The 18,780-nt window shown below is 53.9% G+C and overlaps 1 protein-coding gene across 1 annotated transcript in view; it reads right to left on the reverse strand.

Annotated features, from left to right (window-relative positions):
• Positions 1–17,226, reverse strand: part of LIMD1 (LIM domains containing 1) — a 69,366-nt gene extending 52,140 nt beyond the window's left edge. Inside the window, exon 1 of the mRNA XM_018038296.1 lies at positions 15,093–17,226. Within this exon, the coding sequence (XP_017893785.1) occupies positions 15,093–16,485 (1,393 nt within the window). The 5' untranslated portion in view covers positions 16,486–17,226. The remainder of the gene's footprint in view (positions 1–15,092) is intronic.

Here is an 18,780-nt window from a genome sequence, read left to right on the forward strand (position 1 = left end):
GCTGGGAAAGACAGGGGGCAGGAGGAGAAGGGGGCGACAGAGGATGAGGCGGCTGGATGGTGTCATGGACTCAATGGACAATGAGTTTGAGCAAAGGCTGGGAGATAGTGAGGCACAGGGAAGCCTGGCGTGTTGCAGTCCGTGGGGTCACAAAGAGTCAGACTCGGCGGAGCGACTGAACAACAAACAATTTAACAAGATACACACATCTCAGTGCTCACAGAAGCACTATTTACAATAGCCAAGATTCGGAAGCAGATTAAGCATCCATCAACAGGTGAATGGATTTAAGAAGATGTAACCCCCCAACACACAATGGAATACTACTCTGCCATTATGAAGAACAAAATTCTGCCATTTACAGCAACATGGATGGGCCTAGAGAATATGCTACTTGGTGAAACAAATCCAACAGAGAAAGACAAATATTGTGTGATGTCATTTATACAGTAATACAATACAAGTGAATACATATGGAAAACAGGAACAGTCTCACAGACACGGAAAACAACCCTGCGGTTACCAAAGGGAAGAGGAAAAGGAAGAGGGACAAATAGGGGGTATGGGCCTAACAGATGTCAACTACTACACACACACAAAGAAACAGATAAGCCACAAGCGTGCACTGCAGACAACAGGGAGTGATAGCCATCACCCGGTAATAATTTATAACAGTATAATCCGCAAAAGTTGAGTCATCATGTTGTATTCCTTAAACCAGGAGAATCTTGTAAATCAACTATGCTTCAATTAAAGATATTTGCACACATATACACACACTGCATAGGAGGGGCTCGCACACTGCTGGCAGGAATGCTACGGCGCACAGCCACGTTGGGAAGCTTTCTGGCAGCTGCTGGAAAAGTTGAACGCACTCCTACCATATGATCCAGCATTTCCACTCCTAGATATGTGCCCCAGAGAAATGAGCGCATACGTCCACAAAACTGATCACAGCAGACGTATTCATCATGGCCCTACACTGAAAGAACCCACAGTTCCTTCAAAGGGAAACACAAAAACGTGTATTCACACCACGGGGTATTACTAGGCAGTATAAGAGGGCCGACCGCTGACACAGGCAGCCACAGGAATTAATTTCAGACATCGTCTGGGTGAAGTAAGGCAGACAAAAGAAAGCTACAGTAGATTCTCACTATTCACGAGGCACTCACGCGCCTTGAAGTCACCACAAACACCAAACTGTTCTGCTGTTGTGCAGTTGCTAAGCTGGGTCCAACTCTTTGCAACCCCATGGACTGTAGCCCGCCAGGCCCCTCTGTCCATGGGATTTCCCAGGCAAGAATACTTGGGCATTCTTTTTTGGGGGGTTGCCATGTCCTTCTCCAGGGGATCGTCTCGAGCCAGGGATTGAACTCACATCACCTGCGTTGGCAGGTAGATTCTTTGAGCCACTGAGCCACCAGGGAAGCCGAAATTGTGAATAGCAAATCACTGCTCCCAGAGGAAACACAAGGTTAGGCTCCTGTGAGCCTCTGGGCACAGGAAAGTCAGCGTTCTATTTGGGGTTCATACCCACCACTCTGCTTCAGGACTCCAGAGCTCTACCTGGCCAAGCAAGACAGGAAACCATCCAGAGACGCACGCAGGTTCCATGCCGTCCCACCGAAATCCCCTTTTCGGCAAAATGTGGTCACACTTCAGGTTTGCCCTGGGGAACAGGACCTCTCCTGGCTTACAGACTAGCCCACCCACCACGAGCCATGTCACCCAAGTCCTTGCTCAATAAGCTCACCCTTCTGCTCAGATCGGTGGTCAGGGTCTGACAGACATCAGCACGGGGTGTCACAGCTACCACCGGGCACAAGCGACAGGAAAAAACTGTCCGCAGCATCTGCTGCGTATCAGCCTGCTGGCATCATACCCGAAACACTTCCATTTTTCACTCTGAGGGCATAACACGATAAATCCACTCCACGATTCATTCGTTCAACAAATACTTTACGCGTAACTTCTATAGACCAGGCCCGGGGTTTTGTATTTTGAATCTTGTCACTAAATCGATGTTTGGTTCGATTTCCTCACTGTCCTATTTCTTTTTAAAAAATTATATATTTATTTATTTGGCTGCCTTGAGTCTTGGTTGCAGCACGTGGGAGCTTTCCTTATGGAATGAGGGCTCTGTTGCCCCGAGGCGTGTAGGATCTCAGCTTCCAGACCAGGGGAGACGGGTTCTTAACCACTGGACCACGTGGGAAGTCCTTTCCTTATTTCTGAAGAGCTGGTTTATCACAGAGCTCCGATTTTGTTTCCCAAAAGAAAGCAGTTCTGAGTTCATGTGCGCGGCTGATGATGACCAAGCACTTCTAGGGGGACAAGGGCATTTCGCCGTCACCTCTGCTGGGACGTGATCTCACGGAGGGACGTGGCGGGTCAACCAGGAGAAGTGCCTGTCATCACCAGCCACTGGCCTGCTGCCCGGGGCGCGTCTGTTGTTTATCACACCCTCCCCACTCCGGCTTCTGTGCTCTGTGGCTGGGCTCTCTGCAGGCCAGCGAGGGACCCACTTCCATCCAACTGATGCCCATACGCCTCCCATCTAGTGTCTGGGTCCCACCGCCAACACAACATCACCCCTAGAGCCAGGTGTTTCCTCCCAGCCAACAGCCCTGAACCCAAAACCAGCTCTGGAGGCTTAGGAGCACAGAAGAGGAATCAGAACTATAAGGAGCCCAGGCCCTCCAGTCCCCGTCAGCCAAGTGGAGCAGGGTGTCCAAGCTGGCACAGAAGGCCCGCATCTTGCCGCCAGCATGTTCCACATGACTATAGCTGTCAGCAAACGCGCTGGGGCCCAGCCCTGAAATCCGCCTCTCTCTACATTCACCACCTGACTGCACCAGCAGGAAGCAACGCGAACCAAGGACAGGGAGAGGGGGACAGAACAGGAGATGCTCCGGCAGATGGGAAACCTGACCTCCTCCCCGGGGCCAGCCCTGCTTGTCCTATGAGCAAACACGGCTACAACTTGGCTCCACTCTGCTGAAAGGAAACCATAAACCCGGCTCACCAGGAGGTTCGGCTGAACAGGGAAGCCGCTGTCAGGCTCCCAGGCAGCAAAAGGCCACTCTGCTACTGTCTTCTGAAGCTGAGGTGACTGTCACATGCAGCCAGGCCCAGGGCTGCTGTGATGGGTGCACCTTGGCTCAGGGCTGCATTTTAAGATGGGGACCCTGTTTACAAGGTCCTGAAAGACCTGAGTCACTAGACCTCCCAGGACCAGCTACAGAACTCACGTCCCCTCCTCGTGAATGACAGCATCGCGGAAGGCTTCCAGAACCTTCTATATGTTCCAAAGACATGTGTCGGGGGGAAGGACTCCTGACTAACTTCCAGTGACCGGGAGTAACCAGACCACGCTCCCCTGGGACACTCGGAGACGAATCACAGAACAGAACAGATGAGGGGAGAGCTCGGCCAAGTCTAAACTCGCGGCTCTCGAAATGTAAAAATAACCTGGCTCTAAAGTATTCCCTCAGAAACACTCAGGCAGAGAGCCTCCGGCCTTCCAACATGACCCTGAGGTTCTCCGTCCAGCTGGTTTCCCTGGGAGGGGACAGATGAGAAACAAAGCCTGACACAGATCTAAGTATTTGCTGGCAGGCACAACCCTGCAGCTGACACGCCTTGGAAATTTTGGAGGCCTGTTTTCATTTAGGGTACGGTTTCTGTTCGGTTTGCCAAACGGGCTGAGCGTAGCTTCGTCCGACGTTTGGGTTTAAACATCTAGACACACGGCCTGGGGTTGATACTGACCCTGAGACCAAGACACCCTGGCTGCTGGCACACCCCCATCCTTGTGCACAACACTTGGGGGTGTCACAGGGCACTACCGATGGCATGGCCCGCTCGCCCTAACGCACACTCTTTTGGGAACAGAAGTCCGGGGCCTGACAGGTTACGGGCACTCAAGACTCCTGAGCAGCCCACTTATGTATTAACACCCCTGAGCCTTCATGGTCGCGTCGCCACCCAGCAGGGAGGGCCTGATAGGAGCCCCTGGCTCCTGGCCTGAAGACGAACCAGAGGGCACACTGGCTGCAAGAGGGGGATGCACCCCTCAAGCCACCCCAGGCATCCCGCCGCCGTGGCCTGCCTTCCTCATCACTCCACCTGCGAAGGGCGAGACCTCAGGCCTGACCTCCTCGTGGCCACGATGCCCCCCTGAGGTCCCTCCGTCAGAAAGCCACTGTGCTCCCAGGAGCCGGGGGCCAGTGCAGCACGCAGGTCATCAGGATCCCGGGCTTAGCAAGCCTCCTTAATAGACACCTTGGGCAGGCTAATTCACTTCCGTGTACCTCAGCCTCCCCGTCCATGAAACGAGGATCATAAGATAGGCTTGTTGGAAGGATTAAACACGTTAATGCGTGTGAGATGATTAGCGAAGTGCCTGACACAGAGCAACTTGCTCAATAAATTTTAGCAAAACTACCTCAGAGCCACAGCCCAGGTAAACATCCTTTCCTTTTCCCCCTCCACAGCCTAAGTGAAGCCCCTCCATTCCTGCAACAGACATCCACCCAGGCCCCACGAGGGGCCTGAAGGGCCAGGCCCCGAGGCCACTACTCCCGGCCCCGTGCTAAGCCTGAGACCTAGAAACGCTGAGACCCAGACACACAAGAGCCCTTCAAAGTGTCCTGGGATGTGCCAGCAAAAGCAAGTTCACTGAGTCCCGTGGCTAGGCCCCCTGCTGTCACCCACGCTAGGGATCCCAAGTTTAATTAGACTGAGAGGGCCTCCCAGGTGGCTCAGTGGTAAAGAATCCACCTGCCAATGCAGGAGACATGGGTTCGATCCCCGATCCAGGAGGATCCCACATGCCGCGGAGCAACCAAGCCCGTGCACCACAACTTCTGAGCCTCTGCTCTAGAGCCCGGGAGCCTCACCTCCTGAGCCCACCCGCTGCAACAGCTGAAGGCCATGCGCCCTATAGTCCATGCTCCACGACAGGAGAAGCCAGAGCCCGTGCTCTGAAACTAGAGAGTGGCCCCCACTGGCTGCAGCTAGAGAGAAGCCCACGCAGCAGGGAAGACCCAGCAGGGCCAAAAACAAATGAAATCAGAATTAGACCAGAGCCTCAAGGCTCCCGGGGTGGGTGACCCCTCTAATGCCACTCTCGCCCCATGTGTGGCTGTTTCCTAAAGGACATCTTCAAGTCCTTCCTAAACTCCCTTTCATCAGACACACCCTGCCGAGCAAACCGGTTTCTAGCTCAGTAAACGCTTCTACATCTGGTCAAAGGGCCAAGAGCCATGACCCATCCTGCATCACATGAGCTCTGGCCACTACTGGGGATGAGAAACTTTCTGCAGAAAATCTGAACACTGATTATTCTAAGGACAGAAGGCAAGTCAGGGATCTGTGGTTCTTGTTTTAGTTGAATGTATTTTCTGGCATGCCTGAAGTAAAAAATGATTACTGCTTACCACTGAAAATACAACTGTAACTAAACAAAACAAGTTGTTTTTTAATTCTGTAGAGGCCTGGAAGGGGGATGAGAGGCTTGGCGGGTCAGCCCTCTGCCTTTCCAGGCTCTTGCCACCGTGGATAACGCTGAGGCCCGGGCCCTTGCTACTTGACCAGCCAAGATCCAGGAATCCAACTGGACCCACGGCTACAGGACTTCGGGTCAGGAAGGGCCCTCAGAGGTGCCCCGGGGCTCAGTACTGGAAGAGCAGGCGGCCCCACGTCACACCTGGAGAGGCTGGTAGCCTGGGACCCAGAACAGCTGGTTGCCTCCCTCCCAGATGCCTGCCTTTCTTCCACAGTCTCTCCTCCCGAGGGGGAGCCAAAAATCAAGAGATGTGAAGGAATGTTAGGAAACCTCTGGCAGGAACAGCCACATCGGGCCAATTTGATGTTCTGGGTTATGAATCAAAAGAGCAGGAGAATAAGATGGAAAAAACAAGACATGCTTTCCTGGTCACAAAGGAACAGAGCAGAAACATTTCACGGCGGGAGGAGCTCGATGAGGCAGCCGCTGTGGGAAACCGCTGTCAGGACAGACCAGGGCTGCAGCTGCAGAGTCGCTCCCCATGCTTCCGAGAGGGGGTCGCTGGGGGCCGCGCCATGCTGGCCGGAGGCATGGGCTGGGGAACAGCAAGAGCAGAAGTCCTGGGGTGAGAAGGAACACTGCAAGTTCAGGACCAGCCATGAAGTCGGTGCGACAGGAGCTGGTCATCATGGTGGGGCTGCAGGGGACACCCTGAGTTTGGACCTGAGGCCGGGGTGACAGAACAGCGGCTGTCACTCCAAGTGCGAGGACTTGAGTCTGACCCTGCAGCGTCCTTCCAAGCCCAGAGCTAAGAGCACGGCGGGGACCGGACATGTGTACCTTGCTGACAAGTGAAGTCAGTGAACAGACGACTCACTCTGAATGAACTCTGGGGGCTGTTCATAATCCCTCCACCCCAAAATCTCAGAAGAGAAATCCTACAGAGAGAGGCAGGGGTAGGAACAGGGCTAAAGTGTACGATGAACCGTCTATCTGTCTGGTCCGCAACACAGAGGACCCAAACAGTATCGGAGCCCTGACCGCTGGCCACGAGGGAGCAGCCGCTGTTTCAGAGCGAGCTGGACAGTCCCACTGACGGCACCCACTCCTTGCTGTCTGAGCCTTGGCTGTGCCCTGATCAGCCCTGTGCTCTCCTTCCATCCCAAACCTGCCGTGATAGGTTTTGTAAATCATCTCAGGGTTGTAGGGAGCTTCCTAGGTGACCCTAGTGGTAAAGAACCTGCCTGCCAATGCAGGAGATGAAAGAGACTCGAGCGATCCCCAGGTTGGGAAGATCCCCTGGAGGAGGACACAGCAACCCACTCCAGTACTCTTGTCTGGAGAATGTCATGGACAGAGGAGCCTGGTGGGCTACAGTCCATAGGGTTGCAAAGAGTCGGACACGAGTGAAGCGACTTAGCAAGCACGCGCAGGTTTTAAAAGTTACTTTAAACCACACAATTGCTCAGAACCTCATATTTGCAGTCAGAAGCCACAATTATGCGTGGAGAGGTGCTCACTGTGGGGGCCACATGGGCGGGGCTTCTTGGGCGCTGGTCCTGTCTTGTGCTTTGATCTGAGTTCTAGGCGTGTTCACCTCGTGGGCATCTGAAATATGTGTGTTTTGTTCTTGTTGATGCTGTTATTTATTTGCTTAGTCGTGCCGACCTCTTTGCGACCCCATGGATTGAAGCCCGCCAGGCTCCTCTCTGTCCCTGGGATTATTCAGGTGAGGATACTGGAGTGGGTTGCCATGCCCTCCTCCAGGGGATCTTTCTGACCCAGGGACTGAGCCACAACTCTTGCGTCTCCTACGTTGGCAGGGGATTCTTTACCACTGACCCACCTGGGAAGCCAATATGTATATACTATACATCGACTTCTTTAAAAAAGTGTAAAATACATACACTCCTGGTTTTGAGGGGAAGACTACCTAGCCTACAAAAAAAAAAGATCCACGTATGCTATGCCATTTTTAAACGGCTAGGAGTCCCCACGTCTTAGGGTGTGCACCTGCTGGGCTAGACAGGCAGAATTGGACTCTTGAGTGTCATTTACAAAAGTTACCAAAGGATCAAAAATTCACTGCCATGGCTACGGAAGCCTGGATTCAGTAGGTCCAAATGAGCATACCATATTTCCTAGAGGAATGTGGGCAGAAGTTCCCACACTTGGACAGGCCCGATGGTTAATGATCTTCTGTCCCCTTCTGCTACTTCAGCGTTTGGTTTACTGCAATGCCTGATGTCTGGGGGGCGGGGGGTGAGTGGGGCCTCTGGGGTGCACAGAGGCCACTTCCTACAACCTGGAGGGACGCCCCTTCTACAGGATTGGCCCGTGTTGTTTTCTTTTATATGACAATCACTGAAAAATCACTCTCAATTGTTCATTCAAGGCTGGACTTAAACCGCATATCTCAAGCAACTGTTGCTAATAAAGTCAGATAAATAAGCTCAAGTCGTGTCCGACTCTTTGCGACCCCATGGACTGTAGCCCACCAGACTCCTCTGTCTATGGAATTCTCCAGGCAGGAATACTGGAGTGGGTTGCCATTTCCTTCTCCAGGGGATCTTCCCAACCCAGAGATAGAACCCACGTCTCCTGCATTGGAAGGAAGGTTCTTTACCAGCTGAGCCACCAGGGAAGCCTGGAAGTCAGATGAGACTTAAAAAGGTCATTAAGACAACTTGTAGCTGGATGTTGAAGAGACGCTCAGATGGGAGGGAGCAGGGAGGACGTGTGTGGGGTCCTTGTCTGGACTGCTTACTTCACCTCCTGAGCTGCTAGTAAAACAAAATCGGGTGTGACAGGCCCCCAGGCCCCTGCAGGGCTGGGCCATCCCCGGGAGGAGTCACACCTCTCCTCAGGCTCCCGGGCCAAGGCGGGTCTGCTGTTAACAGTTTTCCGAGCTCACACACTGCTGCAGGAATGTCCACCCAAGACAGGAAGACTGGAGACGCAGCCAGGCGTGCAGGTGGGCAAGTGTCCATCCGTCCACCTGCTGGGTGACAGACACCCTGGAACCAGCTTCCTCTTGCCCTGCCACCCCGCTCGCTGGCACCTAACAGAGTGTGGCTCTCATGGGTGGCACCAGCAGTGCCCGGTCCCCCACAGCGGCGGGGGGAGACCTGGGGGGGTGGCGCTGCAGGTCCAGAGTCCTGACCCTGGAAAGGGCGGGGAGCCCACTGAGGCCTCCGCAGCAGCTGAGCGGAGACTGAATCTGGAGGGGCTCGCAGAGAATACCACCTCAGCCCAGGAACGCCACCCAATTCTCCATTCAGGGGGTCAGGGCCCCAGCTGGTGTGGTAGCTGGGGCTCCGACCGCAGTGTGGCCCTGAACCCTTCACGGCCTGGGTCTCTCAACTGCAAGCGGAGGAGAACGGAGTCTGGCTATGAAGGTTAAATACAGGCGCTCAACAGACATCACAAGATTAAAACCACAGCCAAGGTCAGCGAGAGCGGGGTCTTATCTGCCCTGGACAGGGGATGTGGCGGGGTGCCCAGATCGCCCCTCACTGAAGGAGCCTGGCACGGTGGCTGGGGGTGCAGGAGGGCAGTCCTCAGCTATCAACCCCTTCGGGCACGGCCCCAGCTACACAGAGGCACCTTGTCGGTCATGCCCACCCGGAGAGGTCCAAGGAGGGGGTGTGTGAAGGCCAGGCCGTCTCACCCCAATTCTGGGCAGCTATGAAGGGCTTTTCCAGCCCCAGAGCACCCTGGGGTCGGCCTAGGCTGGTCAGGCCCACAGCGCAGCCGGGGCGTCCCCTTTGCCCACTCCTGCGTCCCCCCTCCCTCCACACACATGTTCCCAGCAGTGTCCCCTAGGCCGCCCCCTGCACACTAGACTCTGCCTTGGAGTCAGCTTCCCTGGTCACCCCACCGGAGACGGGTGCTTCATCTGTGTCCTTTCCCCTTAGAAGGGGAGGAGAGGCCCAGTGTGCGGAGGACAGATGGCCACTGAGGAGGAAAAGGCGAGAGAGAGTAAACAAAAGGCGCGAGGGCCTCTCCACGCGCTCTGCAACGAACCCACTGGCGTGAGAACAACCCACAGCGGCATCTTCCTAGCGCAAGGCCCGGGACCAGGAACCCGAGGGCGTCCTCTCAGCAGCATCAGCTCTCCTCGAGGGAGAAACACGCAAAGCGGCCGCAGAGGAACGCGGCGGAAGGACCGGGGGCAGCAATGCCTCCCTGGGACCAAAGTGTCCCAAACCCACGAGACTGGACCATGAAAAGTGCCAGAAGGGTCCTCAGTGATGAGCTGATCAATAACCAGGCACTGAGGTGTCTTCAGACCCAAGGGTCCCCGAAGGTGGTCTTGGGGATTCACAAAGTCTTCCCACAAGGTCATGTCCAGGAAGGGGTCCAGGTAACCAGCCCAAACGTCAACTCTGCTTTGCTTCTGGCTAGAATTACATTGACTCTAACGGGGACCATTGCATTTCCCTGAATCTCTCTGGCAAGAGCCCTGTATCAATAGACAATCTTTCTGTTGTTCAGTCGCTAAGTTATGTCTGACTCCTTGCGACCCCATGGACTGCAACACACCAGGCGCCCCGTCCCTCACTCTCTCCCAGAGTTGGTTCTAACTCATGTTATTTAGAAGTGAAATTTCACCTTTATTTAGTGTTGGACAGACAGAAATCTTTCAGATAACACCAGATCTAGAGACAGGAAGGGCATCTGCTGACGTGAGCCCCTCAACAGGCCGAGCTCCTCATGCTATGGAGAAGGGGAGAGGCCCGGAAGGGACTAGGGCGTGATCAAGGTCCCACAGCAGGGCTGGGCCACGCCCCTACGGCCAGGTGCTGGCAGGAGGCGTGTCCTCCTCGGCCACGTGGCCGGTTCCATTAGAGCAGCTGGAAGCTCAGCTACCAAAGCTCTCCTATATGATGGGCCCTGGGGTCCCCCACAAGCTCAGCGGAGGGCGACTAGACAACACTTGAAGGGCACAAATGTAGTCCAGCCCCCCCGGAGTTTGTCCCAGGCTAGGCTTGCAACTTGCAGCTGGCCTGAAGTCCACATGACTGCGTACGTGACCAGAGCACACGCAGAGAGGGTGACACAGAGTCAGCGCAACACGTGCTGATGTGGAACAGCTGCCAAGACGCGCTGTTTGGAGGGAAAGGCAGAGAGCAGGTGGACAGCAGGCCTGGCTGCGACCCACACGCACGTACTCACACACCAGGATGCTCGGCTACAAACGGGTGGGCAGGAGACTAGCGCTTCACTCCATCTGTTTTTCTGTCTTTGGACTTCTACGTGTGACTGTAATGCTTAGTGAAAAAATAAATTAGATATGATTCCCTCCATAATTCATATAGCGGTAGAGCAGGTAAGATCAGAGGGCTAGAACCCAGATTGGTCACTGCCAGGAGCTGGGAGAGATGAGGGATTGAGAAGCAACTGAGTTATGGGTGTGGGTTTCCTCTGAGGGTGATGAACAAACGCTTTGGAACTAGACAGGGGTGGTGTTTGCACAACATGCCACTGCCTGCTTTTTAAATTAATTAAAGAGATCGATTTCATATTATAGGAAGTTTTTCTTGATTAAAGGAAAAAAAAACATAAAAGTAAATAAATATAGCAGGCTTTCGCGTCTGTGCTTGGGAGGCAGCTGGGCAATGCTGATTAGAAGAGTGGGAAGCGGGGCTTCTCTGGTGGTCCAGTAGTTAAGAACTCGGCTTGCAACGCAGGGCACGCAGGTTCGATCCCTGGTGGGGGAACTAAGATCCCAAATGCCACAGAACAGCTAAGCCCTTGCGCTGCAACTGCTGAAGCCTGTGCACTCCATGGCCCGCGAGCCACAACTAGAGAGTCCACGCGTCGAACGGAAGACCCAACCCCCCCTCAACGACACAACAAAGATTCCTGGTGCTGTAACTGAGGCCTGATGCAGCCAAATAAATAAATATATTTAAAAGAAGAAAGAAAACAAATTTCTTTTTTAAAAAGTATGTGAAAATAGCACATTAAAATAAATAAATAAATAATAATAAAGAGGAATGGGCAGGGAGGCCCAACTGTGGGGCTCAGACCTCACCTGCACCCAGTAGGCCCTGTGAGACGTGGGATCGGTCATCTAACCTCTCTGAGCTTCAGTTTCCAGGCTGGTGAAATGGGCTTCCTTCCTAAGCTCACATGAATAAAGTAAATAGGCCCCAAGGGCCTCTGCTCCTGCCGTCTGCCCTGCTGAGCATGCCCTTTCCCAGAGCAGACTCGAGGGTCACCCCCTTGCCTCCTTCAAGCCTAGCTCCAAGCCACCTTCTTGTTGGGATTTCCCCTGATCACTGGCTTGAAAACCAGATACCTCCCTGGTTCGACTCCCTGCCCTGAGGCTCCATCCTCTCCACTTTCTGTTTCTCTCCCTCAAACCGGCTTATTTATTTTGTTCATCTCCTGCCTCCCTCTCCTGCACCACCTGCTCTGGAGAAGTAGGGGTTTCTGTCTGCCCCGTTCATTACGTACCTCAAGGCAGGTGCTCAATAAATACGGGATGGATGAATGGATAGCGTCAGCTAATAGTTCTGCTATGATCTGGTGTGTAAACTTGCCTCCCTCCCAAAATAAAACTGTTGTTTGTTGTTTAATGATCTTGAAATTAAAAATTCAAGACAAATACTATATTTCACATATATGTGTAATCTAAAAAAAACACCAACACACACAAACAGACACAAAAAACATAAACAGAGGTATACCTACAGAGAACAAACAGGTGGTTGCCTGAGGGGAGGGAGGGTGGGGAGGAAAGAAATAGCTGAAGGAGGGTATCAGGTACAAAGTTTCAGTTGCAAAATAAGCCAGTCATGGATATGAAATGTACAGCGTGGGGAATATAGTCAATAACAATGGAATACCTTCATATAGTGACATATTGTAAGTAGACTGACTTGTGATGGTCAGAAATGTACAGAAATACTTAATCATTACGTTGCATAATAGGAAATAACAGTGATGTAGGTCAGTTATACTTCAAACTCAGAAGAAGAGATCGGATTTGTGGCTACCATCAGGGTGTGTGCTCCTTTGGGCTTCCCCAGTGGTTTAGACGGTGAATGAATGAGTGAAGGCATGAGTCCACCTGCAACGGATTTGATCCGTGGGTTCGATCCCTGGGTTGGGAAGATCCCCTGGACAAGGGAATACCTACCCACTCCAGTATTCTAGCCTGGAGGATTCCATGGTCAGAGAAGCCTGGCACGCTACAGTCCATGGGATTGCAAAGAGTCGGACACGACTGAGCGGCTTTCACTTCACTTCAGTGGTAGGTGGAAGAGGAGAGGGGGAATGGGACAAGAAAGCAGTCAAAGGCATAAACTTCCTAAGGATATAATGTACAACATGATAAACATAACTAACATTGCTATATGCTGCATATGAAAGGTAACAGGAAATCCAGAGTTCTCATCACAACGAAAAAGTGATTTTTTGAGAAGAGATGAGATGTTGGATGTTCACTAACCTTATTGTTATCACCACTTTATGATGCATGTAAATCAAATCACTACATAAATCAAGTCTTTATGCTGAGGCTCTCCTGCTGGCTCAGTGGTAAAGAATCCTCCTTCCAACGCAAGGAACAAGGGTTCGATCCCTGGTCGGGAAAGACCCCGCATGCCACGGCGGTGTGGGGGACAACTGAGCCCGTGCGTCACAACTGCTGAGCCCACGCTCTCAAGCCTGTGCTCCTCAACAAGAGTTGCCCCAGCTCACCACACCTAGAAAGAACGCCCAAAAGCAGCAATGAAGACCCAGCAGTGCTAAAAATAAATTTGCTTTAAAATTAAAAACCTTTTTAAAAAGCAAAAACTTAGAAATCTTTTAAAAGACTACTACGCTGTGCATCTTATACAATACTGTGTCAATTACATCTCAATAAAACTGGAAAAAAGAAATAACAGTTTAAACTAAAAAAAAAAAAAAAAAAAGCCCACAGTATTTCCAGAGAAAAGTATTATTCCCAAGGAGGGGGATTTGCAAAAGAGAAGAGATGGTTCACAGTGAGAGGGTGTTCACAGTGAGAGGCCGCTGCACGCTCTAAACCATAAACGGCGAGTAAACAGCCACCCTGACCTCTGACTGCCCAGGGTGGTGTGAGCGCTGCTCCTGCGAGGCTCTCATGAGAAGCAAGAACACAGTGCCCATTCCTCAGACACGTCCCTCCAAGCACCTCGGGACAGGATCATTCATTCATGCAGGATGGGGCAGACAGACAGCAGCAAGCCAGTCACCCTCCCTATGCAGGGCCTTCCCTGCCCCCCGCCAAAAGCCTTCATATGGGGAAACAGTGACTTCAACTACGCACAGTTCAAAAATGAAAAACTAAAATAAAATATTGATACCATGCATAAAATAAAATGAGAAACTACTGTACACCTCAGAGAACTCGACTCCATGCTGTGTGGCGATCTAAATGGGAAGGCGATCCAAGCAAGAGGCGCACATGCAGCCGATTCTCTCTGCGGAACAGTGGACACTAACACAGCATCGTAAAGCAATGATACTCCAATCACAAGTAATTTAAAAAAATAAATAAAACTCAGGCTCTCTAACAATAGGCTGTCTTTCTAGTTAGCGCTTCTGTGAAATGGCTACATCGTTACTCAACAGGATGCTGTCTCTGCTTTTCTGCTGCCTCCAAACTCTGCGGGGAGGCAAAAATAAAAGCTGAAGCCAGCAGTCTCCAAGAGTTTGTGGCTTTAAAAAGAGAATAAAACAAAACCTGCAAGAGGGAGTAAAACCAACAAGGGGCATCTTCCATTCTCTTAGGAGCCACGACTGTGGGTATAACCTGGCTGCTGGCTAGTAGTCAGGGTTGGGGTGCTGAGTTGGAAGGTGCCTAATGCACGGGTCTCCAATTTCCCAGAACGTCAGGACCGGAGCTGGCTTGTGAAAACTGCCAATTGCTGGGCCCCACGCCAGAGTTTCTGATGCAGTAGGTTTGGGGTGGGGCCTGAGAATTTGCATTTTTAACTAGTTCCCAGGCAAAAGGACGCTGCAGGTTCAGACTACACTTTTGAGAATGACTGCTCTAGAACAAAGCCTTCCAGGTCAGAGTTTCATCTCCCTCCGCTGAACACAGAATGTGCAGGCTGACACACGTGTACACAGGGAGCCGCAGAGAGCCCGCACCCAACCACTGGTCCTCTAATAGCCAGGCTCCCCTGGCACAGCCAACAACTGACGGAATGAACCCTCAGGGGTCCATGGGCCTCCTAAGAAGCCCATGCAGGTCCCGCCTGAGCCAGTCACTGCAACAGGTTCTAAGTCACTCCCGAAACCCTTGAAATCCAAAGTCACAGATTTCCCTTTTTGCAGGGAGCAGTCACGAGCAATCCCGCCCTTCGCATATGAGTAACCACCAGTAGCAAGATCCGCTTTCTGCCTAGTGATGATCTCAAGCCTCTTTTCAAGTTTCAGAAGAAGCAGCTGAAAGAGGAAATTAAAAAAAAAAAAAGGCCCACTCAAGGAGAGCGACAGCACCCCTGGTGGGGGAAGGGGGGGCGCTTCCCCTTTAACGCCCAAATGCAGGGACCCTGTCACCCGCTGTGGGCAACCACGCCAGCCTCTCACTACTCACCAAAGTAATCGGCCTTCGGGTGAGCATCCATCTCCCGCTCCAGACGCTGGGTGAGGGCTTCTAACTTCAATTCGGCGGCCGTGGGTCCAAGCTCAGGGCCCGGGATGAGCGTCTGGCAGGGTAGCCTCACTCTGGGGGAACTCGGCGTCTCTGGGAGCACAGGCCCCAGGCTACCATCAGAGGCCCAGCCGGAGGCACCTTCTTTACAAGGTAACTCGGGCAGGGTGGACATCACTGGATGGACAAGGCTGTTGGGGCTGAGCTTGGGAATAACACCAGGATCTGCACAGCCAGGCTTGGGACCCAGCCCAGGGACGGCACCCGCCTGCATATGGTCCATGCTGGCTGGCGAGGATGAAGGGGCAGAGCTAGAAAGGTAAGATTTGGGCCCATCTTGGAACCAGGGTTGAGGGTCCACAGTGGGTTTGGGCATCGTGCCTGAAACCTCACTCCCTACAACCGAGTTTGTTCTGGGAAGAGACTCTTGACTGGGCCGGTTCAGGACCAGAGGCGCTGAGAAAGAAGGGGTCCTGGGCTGAGCAGACCTCGGGAGGGCCCCATTCTCTGGGCCAGGGGAAGGGAGGCCAGGGCTCACTCGCTGGGAGGAGGCGGTGGTCCAGACCCCCACTGGCTTCTCGCTGTTGCCTCCTCCAAGCCCACCATCCAGGCCACCCTGCAAAGACCTGCCGGAGCCTGCAGAGAGCTGCTGGTGGTACAGGTGAGGATCCCTGGAGGGCTTAGACAGCAGAGGGTCGCTCCCTGGGGTCCCAGACCACCCACTCCCTACACCCAGCCTGATGCCAGGGGACACGCCCGGGTCGTCGGCCCACTTGGGGCCTGACAAGGACAGGTTGTCATAATAGTCTCCGTGGGTGAGGCAGGAGGGATCCTCACAGGGGCCCGGCCGATGGAAAGCAGACATCTCAGAGTTCACCATGCTCTCCTTGGACCCACAGTCTTGGCTGACTTGCCTCGAACCCCGGACGTACAGCTTGGCCCTCTGCTCCTGGGGTGGGTACGAGGGCTGCCCAGGCGCCACGGTGGTGGCCGTCCCAGGGGCCACGGTTGAGGCAGCGAGAGGGGGCTTGGCAGCACCGTCCGCGGAGAGCTTGCTGCCCCCACCAGCTTCCCGGTGGGCCAGTGGGCCCAGGCGTCCCCCACCGTTAACGGGACCCCGGCTCGCCCTGGGCAGGGTCTCCTCCTGTAGGAGCTGCTGCTGCTGCAGGTGGATTTTAGCCATCTTGGTAGCAAACACCCTGCGTGTTTCCTCAAACTCTGGGTTGTTGCCTGCACCCTTGTCCACTCGGAAGAGTCCATCTTTGGAGGCCTCGTACATGTTCAGGTCCTCAATGAACTTACTGGCCTCCAGGCCCAAGTCATCGTACTTATCCATGTTGCTCACCAGGCCTAGCCTAGTTGAGTGCGTGGAGGTGGGGCAGTGGGGGTCCTGACAGAGGGCGGACACTCAAGTCCAGCCCAGGACAGGTACAGCCTTCCACCTGCCCACCATGGGCGTCATGACCCAGGGCCTTAGAGTCCAGCGGATGCTGAGGCCTCAAAGTCACTTGGGCCAAATTTGCTTCCAATTCCCCTTCCCCTCGGAGGTGTCCGCGTGGGGGCCGCTGGTGGCGCTTGGCTGTCCGAGCTGGCTGTGAGTTCTTTTCTCCGTTTCAAATCATAAAACGTAAAAGAAATACGGAAGAAAAAAAAATCACATCCTCCTTAAGCAGCCAAACTCAAGACACCCACAAGAAGGCAGCAGCCGCTGGACAGGAGGGAAAGTTGCTCAGAGCAGAGAGCAGAGGGCCCAGGACCGGCCGGGCCGGAGCGGAGGCGCGGCGGCGGGAGGCGCGAGCACGTACCGGGCGCTCGGTCCTCCGCGGCTTCCCCTGGTGGCGCGGAGCTGCGATCGTGGCCGGCGCGGGGACGGATCGGGGATCGGGATCCGGGGCACACGGGCCAGCCGGGCCCCGGCGGGAAGTTCACGGCAGCCGGGCGGTTGGTCTATTGTCCGATGGCGGCGGTGGCTGGGCGCGCGCGAGCCGGAGGGCGGCGGGACGCGGAAGTGAGTGCGCCGGACGCCGTGCCTGCCGCTCGGTCGCCGGCCGGGCACGTCGCGGGCCTGCGAGGAGGCGGAGGCGGAGGCGGCGGCCGAGGGGCGGAGGCGCGGGAGAGGGGCGGGGTCGGCGCGCGCGGCGGCGGGCGCCCCGGGGCAGGCCGGAGCCCGGCCGGGCTGGGGAACCTGGAGGTGTGGCCCGCGCGCCTCTTCCAGCTCTTGAGTGTGGGGCCGCCCCCGGAGAAGTCCGGCCCGCCTCCGGTCCCTGGGCAGAGCGGGGCGGAGGCCACTCCACGGGGATCGCTGGCAGGCGACCTGGACGGCTTGCGTGGACCGGAGACGTGCCGCTTGAACTTTGCGGGAGTCCCGAGGTCGCGCGCTCCTCGTCCCACTGTGCCTCAGTTTCCCGAGTGGAAAGTGAACCCCTTGTGCCGACAAGGTGCAGGATTGGCGACCCACGGAGTCACCTGAGGTCAGACTCAAGTCCTCTTGGACAGGTAGGGAGACTGAGGCATAGAGGGAAAAGGATCCAAGATGCCATCATGACTAGCGAAGCGTGCATGGGTGCCCAGGTCCTCTGAAAGGGGGTTAAAAGGCACGTTGTTGCCCGGAGCGAGCGTCCTAAGTCCCTCTGTTCAGCCATAAAATCACGTGCCCTGCTGGCTCATTATTCATGATCCCCCAAGTAGATCCGCACAACGCTGGGGGTGCCAGGCCTGCTTCCTGGGGACCCTAGCAAGGCCCACCACTCCCTGCATTACCTCCTAGGTGACCCTGGAGAGGTTTCATTTCCCAGAGAGCAGACATCGTGATCCTAAGGCCGATACCAGACAGGTCAGTTCCCTGGTTAAACCCTCCCTGCTTACCAAGGACTTGGATTGAACCGACCCCACAACGGCCTTCCTGCCCTGGCAGGGTCTGCCTCCCCGCGGCAGGTCTGACTGGGGAGTCTTCCCTGCCACTAGTTGCAGAAGCTTCTTGGTGTCTGCCCAGAGCTGGCCCTTGAACTTCTCCATGGCTCATCTTACCATCTCTGCCAAAATAACCATCTCTAGAACCCTTCTTTTTCGGCATCCTCTTTATTTCCTCATCGTTCTGATCGCTATTTATATTTATCTGTTTACATGTGGTTTTTTGGTGGTTGGTTGGTTTTCCACCCCATTAGACCATATCTGTATGCCCAATATCTATACGTCACAGTACCTAATGGTTGAATAAGTGAATTAGTGAATCTATTTGCCAGCGTTGTGACAAGGAACAAATAAAGCAATACACATGACAGTGCTTTGTACTCTGTAAATCCAAAATGTGGTTCAGGAGCAGGTAGACAACCTCAGACATGCAGATGACGTCATGCTAAGGGCAGAAAGCGAAGAGGAACTAAAGAGCCTCTTGATGAAGGTGAAAGAGGAGAGTGAAAAGGCAAGCTTAAAATACAACATTCAAAAAATGAAGATCATGGCATCTGCTCCCATTACTTCATGGCAAATAGATGGGAAAACAATGGAAACAGTGGGAGATTTTATTTTCTTGGGCTCCAAAATCACTGCAGATGGTGACTGCAGCCATGAGATTAAAAGATGCCTGCTCCTTGGAAGAAAAGCTATGACAAACCTAGACAGTGTATTACAA

The sequence above is a fragment of the Capra hircus genome, chromosome 22 (genome assembly GCF_001704415.2).
Source record: "Capra hircus breed San Clemente chromosome 22, ASM170441v1, whole genome shotgun sequence".
In the NCBI taxonomy this organism is placed as follows: domain Eukaryota; kingdom Metazoa; phylum Chordata; class Mammalia; order Artiodactyla; family Bovidae; genus Capra; species Capra hircus.